Source organism: Protobothrops mucrosquamatus, unplaced genomic scaffold (assembly GCF_001527695.2).
Source record: "Protobothrops mucrosquamatus isolate PMUCROS unplaced genomic scaffold, P.Mucros_1.0 scaffold352, whole genome shotgun sequence".
NCBI lineage: Eukaryota > Metazoa > Chordata > Lepidosauria > Squamata > Viperidae > Protobothrops > Protobothrops mucrosquamatus.
In genome coordinates this window covers 1,220,436-1,227,713 of record NW_015386687.1, presented here as the reverse complement: position 1 = coordinate 1,227,713, position 7,278 = coordinate 1,220,436, and the positions used below count along the sequence as shown (strand labels likewise).

Here is a 7,278-nt window from a genome sequence, read left to right as displayed (position 1 = left end):
TCATCTGTTATTACAAACTGCTGCTGCTTTGACCTTGGCTGTGCTATGCTAAGATAATGTAGTTATTCACAGGCATTCCTCCCCCCTCATCTGGCCCGCAATGCCTGCTTTTGCTCTTGAGGCAATATGTAGACTAAATAGATATGTTTGCTTCTTCACTTATGTCAAGCAATAACATCCAATGTTAGCAGACTTGACAGATGTTTTTATTTTTGTTATCGAACTATTGCTTAACCTAGTTACCACATTGCTTTTTAAATAGCTAAATGTAAAATTGAAGGGGAATTCTGGTCATTAGATTTAAAATACTTGGAAATTAGTTGAAAATAAGGACTATTTGTTTAATACTTAAAAATTAGACCTAAAAGGAAAAAGAAAATTAATTATTATGAATATGTTAGATTTATTGATTAACCCAGGTAATATATATAATGGTTTTGATTTATTAAAGGGGATATTGTATTATTAAGTAGATGATTTAATATGGTAGGAAATAGATAACTTTTAGGAAATAGAACAAGATTGTATTCAAATAGATAAAATGTGTATTTCGGATATTAGATTTTGTTATGAATTGAGATAAGGGCCTTGTGTTTGACATATCTGCATTAAGTTGTATGTGGATTGTCAGTTTTGAATCCATCTGTTGGTGATGTTGTCTCTCCCACATTTTTCTAGCTTACCAAGAAGTAGGTTGTGGTCTACTTTGTCAGATATAATGAAATACAAGTATACTATGGGCACAATATTTTGCTGGTCCAGTAATTTAGTAACTTTGTCAAAGAATGAAATAAGATTTGCTTGGCATGATCTGTTTTTGACAAATCCATGTTGGCTTCTAGCTATAATTTTGCTTGCTTCCAGGTGTTTGCAAATCTGTTACTTGATCATCTTTTCCAGGATCTTTCCAGATATTGATGTCAGACTATGCAGATACAGATGTCTGTAGTTTCCTGGATCTGTTTTCTTCCCATTTTTTGAAGATGGGAACCACAGGTGTTCTCTTACCATTTTCTTGCCTATTTTAATTTGAATTCTTTGTCTTTTGTGGTTCTGTTTTTGATAGATTGGGCCATTTTTTCTTTTTGTATGAAGACCCATGCAAGAGAAGAATTAAGCAGCTCTGCTTTCTCCCTTTTGCCTATAACTTCCTTGCCATCTTCTCCCATTACAGGACCGATTTTGTTTCTTTGACTTTTTTCTAATTTTTTTATGTGTTGAAAGTTTTTAAAATTATTTTTGAATTTGTGGCAACTCTTAGTTCATTCTTAGCCTTAGCTTTCCTGACTTCTTCTTTGCGGATTTGGGCTATATCCTGGTGTATTGGTATTCTGCCTTAGTTATGTGTTCCTCTTATCATTTTTTTATAATCCTTTGTGTCATTCATTTTATCAAAGTTCTTTATGCAACCATGCTGGTTTCTTTTTGGATTTCTTATTTTTCTTTTTCAGTGGTATTGTGCTGGGCTGAGTTTTTATAATCATATTTTTCAGGGTTTCCCAAGTTTCTTGAGTTGTTTTCCCCTTTAAGATTTTCATCCATGGAATCCTTCCTAAACTCTAAGTTTGTTGAAATCAGTTCTCTTAAAGTTTAAGACACTGGTTTGATTATGTTCTATTCCTTGTGTCTGCATTATGTTGAATTCTAAGATGATATGATCACTCTCCTCCAAAGTTCCTTCAACTTCCACCCCCTCTATCATTTCTTCTCTGTTAAATCAGGTCCAATATAGTTGTTCCTCTAATTCTTTTCTCTACCTTTTGGGATGACAAAGTTGTCAATTAGATTGGTCAGGAACCTGCTCGATCTCCCATGCAGGGTAAGGTTGCCTGAGCAGCTTTTAGAAATTTTTGAAGGGGCATCTTTCTTTTCCCCTTCCTCAGAGCATCTTTAAGTCATGAGATCCAGCAATTTGTTGACCTGGTCCCATATACCAACCAAGGAGGGTTGTACTACTTTATATACTATTATTAAGGTCTTGAGCATTTTTGGTTGTTGGTAAACACTACAAATTAGGGCAGTGGTTCTCAACCTTTTTAATGCCGCGACCCCAACCGGTCGTAAGTCGAGGACTAAACCGGTCGTAAGTCGAGGACTAAACCGGTCGTAAGTCGAGGACTAAACCGGTCGTAAGTCGAGGACTACCCAACCGGTCGTAAGTCAAGGACTTTCCCTGCTCGGGAGCGCCGCGCATGCATGGTTCTGCCCCCTGCGCCGGCCGAGACATAGCTGGCAAGCGGCAGAGACGGAGCAGGCCGACCACCAGCTGGCCCAGCCCAAGGGAGGTAAGGCACCCGCCGGAAAAGGGGAAAAAAATGGCGGACAAAAAAAATGGCGGACAGCCTTGCTTGGCGACTCCCGTGAAATGGTCGATCGACCCCAAATGGGGTCCTGACCCACAGGTTGAGAACCACTGAATTAGGGCAATAAAAAACATGGGATTCTTCAGTTTCTATGGTTTTGGCCACATCCTCTTGTACCTTGCAGCCATAATAATGGCAGTGGTTTTGTTGTATTCTCTGTTGTCTACTAGGTTTCTGCACAATTATTTGAGAAACCTGTTTGCTGGAGCTTGGGAAGCACAAGACCTTTCACCTCTACCAGTGAACATGCCAGAAGCCACAGAAGCACAGGTGAGACTTCCTTTTTAAGCAAAGATTTTCAGATTCCAGTTAAGCTCATCAAAGTCAAAGAGGGGATATTGGAAACATTATTTGTTAATGTTTTGCTTGTCATGAAAATGTTATCTGCTTGTATGTTCTGTTTTCCTATCATTCTAGCATTTAAAGTCGTCTTTCAGATTGCAAACTAATAAAAGGGAATGAACTTAAGGCAGAAAATACGGTTTCCATTATTATCAGTAAAGCCCTGGATTATTATCACTGTAAGGACCCACCTCACTTTACATCTTAAGAAGACAGAACTCTTGGAATATCTCTTCCAACAGGCATCTTTATTAAGAGAAAATGATTGCAGGCATTCTAGACAGGATCTGGGGAATTCTCTCCCATCCTTCAATGTTTTAAGTGTTCCCAAGCAGCCCCCACCCCACAGTTTTTCCGGGCGACGATCACTCATCCTCTCTTTTCCCAGATCCCAGGCATTGCCTTGTTCCCCCCCTTTTCCCTCACTGCCGGCAAAAGGGAGACTTCAGAGAGATTAGATGAAAGGCGATGGCCATATTGTTATGATCAGTCCTGTTGATGCGAATCAACATCCAGTCACTTTGTAGTTTAATGAAGGAAGTGAGAGCCATAAAACCCCCTTGTTTATCCTCCTCCCCTTTCGTAGTATGACAGAATCCAGAGAGAGTAAGAAATGTTTTTTTTTTCAGAGTAGGTAGCTAGAAATGAAATATAATTGGATTCTGACATCCTGCCCCCCTTAAAAATAAGAGAGATTCACCTGTAAAGAAAACAAAACAGGTATAAAAGTTAGTCTGGCTTGTTAGGATACTCTGTATGAAACTTCTCTAATAGCTTCGGGGCTCTGACATGACGTTTATGGACACACTCGTTTTGTGAGGCGGGGAGGTGTTTCCATGCTATTAGGTATTGGGTTGCCCCATGATATCTCCTAGAATCTAGGATTTCCTTTATCTCGAAGTGTTGTTCGCCTTCCACCATGATTGGAGGTGGTGGTGGTGGGGATTTTTGGCCGTAAGGGTGACTGATGTTCTCTTTTCAGCAAACTGCAGTGAAAAATTGGGTGTATTTGCCTAAGATTTTTGGGTAATTCTAATTCTACTGTTACTGGGTTTATGATTCTTTTAATTGGAAAAGGCCCTATATATTTTGGTCCAAGTTTTTTACAGGGTTGTAGCGATTTTAGGTATTTTGTAGATAAGTACACCATTTCTCTATAATGAATGGTGTAGGCTCAACCCTTTTTTATCAGCTTGTGCTTTGTATGCCTGCCTAGCTTCATCTAGTGCTTTTCTAACTATTGGCCAGGTGTTTTGTAATTGTTCCATCCATTCTTTCAGTGATAGGATCGCCGGTTCGTTTGGGGTTAGTTCTGGCATGGGGTTGAAACTTTGACCGGTAGCTATTTGAAAAGGAGTGTAATCTGTGCTGGAGTGGACTGCATTATTGTAGGCCACTTCTGCGAAGAGGAGTAGGTCCGTCCAATCAGACTGTTGGAAATTAATAAAGCATCTTAAATATTGCTCAAGTACTGAGTTTGAATTTTCCGCTTGTCCATTCCCCTGAGGATGATGGCTAGATGTCAGTCCCTGAATGGTCCCTAAAAGGGATAAAAATCCTTTCCAAAATGCAGACGTAAATTGCACTCCCCTATCAGATATGATGCATTGGGGTGCCCCATGCAATCTGTAAATATGCTGCACGAAAAGTTTCGCTAAGGCTTTTGCGGTGGGAATCTTTTGGCAAGGGATAAAGTGCACCTGTTTGGAAAACAAGTCTGTGACAGTCCTGACGACAGTATTCCCATTGCTTTCTGGTAATTCCACTATAAAATCCATGGCTATTTCCGACTTCCGGTTCCGGTTCGCGGCGTCGCTAGTCGTGCGGCGAGACTTGTCCCTCGCCGGCTAGTTTTCCCTCCGTTGGTGGAGCCTTATACAGCTCCAAAGTCGCCCTGGAGGGCGCGACTTCTGTCGAGGCTGCTGTCCGGCTGCGGAGGAGTGGTGGCTCCTCCAGCTGTCCAGACAATCTCTGAGGGCCGACGGAGAAGAAGATCGGCCAGTCAAATGGCCGATCGCCCTGCCGCTTCAGACCGCAAGTCAGAGAACATCTAAGCTGTGAGTGTCCCCGTGGTGAACCCGGGTGAGAACTTTCTTTGGAACTCTCTTTTCTATTTTTTTTTCTTTTGGTACCTGTAAGAGCTTTTGGAATTACTTCCCTGGCTTGGAAAGGCAGCTTCTATTTTTTTGGGAAGAAAGGCGTTCTATCAATATAGAAAAAGACTATATTTTACTTTTATCTATATATATTTTTTTCTTTGGATATAAAAAAGGAAAGAAAAAAAAAGACGGAAAAGGTTTTCTACTCTCTTGCCAAGAACTGTATTATTTCTTTTTTTATACATCATACTTTAAAACAGTGATGGTGAACCTTTTAGAGTCCGAGTGCCCAAACTGCAACCCAAAACCCATTTATTTATCGCCGGGTGCCAGGTAGGCATGGCCCACTGGATAGACGTGGCTGTGGTGATCATGGCAAATTGGGTGGGTGTGGCCAAGGTGTGCGTGATCACCTTGATGTTGCTCATGGGGAGGGACGCCTGTGGGGGCCGGGCAGGGTTAGGGGAGATCCAGGGGGTCTCTGGCAGGTGGGGCGGTGGGCAGGAAGCTCGTCCTGCAGGGTGAGGCAAGGCGAGGCAGGGCGGGGGTGCCATTGTCACAGGGCAAGGTGAGGCAGGGGCCAGGGCGGCTGCTGCCTGACACCATCGGCCCCCGCACACAGAGGCCAGTGAGTGCATGGGTGCTGGGATGCATCCGGCCATGTGGGACCTCGGCGAGTTAGCGGGTGGCTGGTTGAAGAGGGATGGTTGCCATCTCCGGGGCATGGCGTGCGTGCCCACAGAGAGGGCTCTGAGTGCCGCCTCTGGCACGTGTGCCATAGGTTCGCCACCACTGCTTTAAAAGATAGAAAAGAATTGATTTCTGGAAAAGACCTTTAACCTTTGTTACTCACTGAGGGCATCTAGTGGCGAAAGTTTAACATTGCACCTTTTGGTTATCTTCTTAAAGATGGAACACTGAATTTCAAAATATCTTTGAGGGAAAGATAAGCTGTACAGGTGTGAAAACTGTGGGGGTGGATATGCTTTGTATTAAATATAGTCCCCACAAAAAAGAAAAAGAGACCTTCTTTTAAGCATTAGCATTAAAATGGAGAAACCTCAGCCATGATTGGATTTTGCATTTATATTGGAAAAGATTCATCAGACCACTGAAGAAATACATGCTACAATCTCTACTTTAGAATTAAGACCTAGAGATTTTACTACATTTGTTCAAATGGATGTCCAGGCTACATTTGACTATGGTAAAAATCAAAATATACCAGAAGAGGAATCTACAGAGATAGAAGAGGAACTTATTTCACCTGACAACCCTTTCTTCTGCAACTTAGAGAATAAGAAGAAGCAAAGATTAAGATTTCAAACTATAAAGCAACAACGCTGCAAGAAGAAGAGGAAAAGATGTTTATTGCAGAGGAAGGGATCTATACTTTCTCAAGGACTATTACAAGTAACAAAAATGGATCCACTGGTTGAAAGGGAAGCGCTTTTATGGAAGCCTGTGTGGTATAGAAAAAAACCCAGAATTAGACTGAAAAAGAAATTTAACACTGTTTAATGCAGTAGTTCTCAACCTTTTTAATGCCGTGACCCCAACTGGTCGTAAGTCGAGGACTAAACCGGTCGTAAGTCGAGGACTAAACCGGTCGTAAGTCGAGGACTACCCAACCGGTCGTAAGTCGAGGACTTTCCCTGCCTGGAAGCGCCGCGCATGCGCGGTTCCGCCCCCTGCGCCGGCTGAGGCGTAGATGGCAAGCGGCAGAGACGGAGCAGGCCGACCACCAGCTGGCCCAGCCCAAGGGAGGTAAGGCACCCACGGGAAAAGGGGAAAAAAATGGCGGACAAAATAATGGCGGACAGCCTTGCTTGGCGACTCCCGTGAAATGGTCGATCGACCCCAAATGGGGTCCCAACCCACAGGTTGAGAACCACTGGTTTAATGGATTAAAAGGCAATGTTGGTTTTAAGGTTTGTTTTAAGGATAATGATTTAGAGTTAGAAGTAAGAAAAATACAATTGTACACATGTGTGTTTAAATTAGTTAGATGATTCTTTAGTTTTATGGAAATTTGCCTGGCACAGAAATATGAAAGTTAAAAGTGGAGTGAAAAAAGAAACTTGGCTTTATGGATTGTATTAAGGATAATTATATACATACATATATATGTATGTATGTATGTAAAAGCTGGAGGTTGACTCCTGGGTAAATTCATATCTAAAGAATCACAACCGTGAGACCACCAGGAGATAAAAAACTATAATCAGTTTATTTACAATTAAAAGCACCTAGCTTTCGCCGGCCTCCTGCCGGTTTCGTCAGGGTGGCTAACCATCAGTGGGTGGCTGTTTTTATGGGAGTGGTGCCTTTTGCACCCGGCTCCTCGATCTCGTGACCGGGCCCAGATAGTCTTCTTGTTTCGCATCCTTAATTGTTCCTTTGTGAGTTGTTGTGTTCCTGGTTCTCTCTTTCCCACCTCCTCTCTTCCCCTGTTCTACTTGTTCATCGGGAGG

At 42.3% G+C, this 7,278-nt stretch overlaps 1 protein-coding gene across 1 annotated transcript in view; it reads left to right on the top strand.

Annotated features, from left to right (window-relative positions):
* Positions 1-7,278, top strand: part of LOC107287123 (acetolactate synthase-like protein) — a 41,612-nt gene that overhangs the window by 11,994 nt on the left and 22,340 nt on the right. Inside the window, exon 7 of the mRNA XM_029284064.1 lies at positions 2,534-2,633. Coding sequence (XP_029139897.1) covers positions 2,534-2,633 — 100 coding nt within the window. The remainder of the gene's footprint in view (positions 1-2,533; positions 2,634-7,278) is intronic.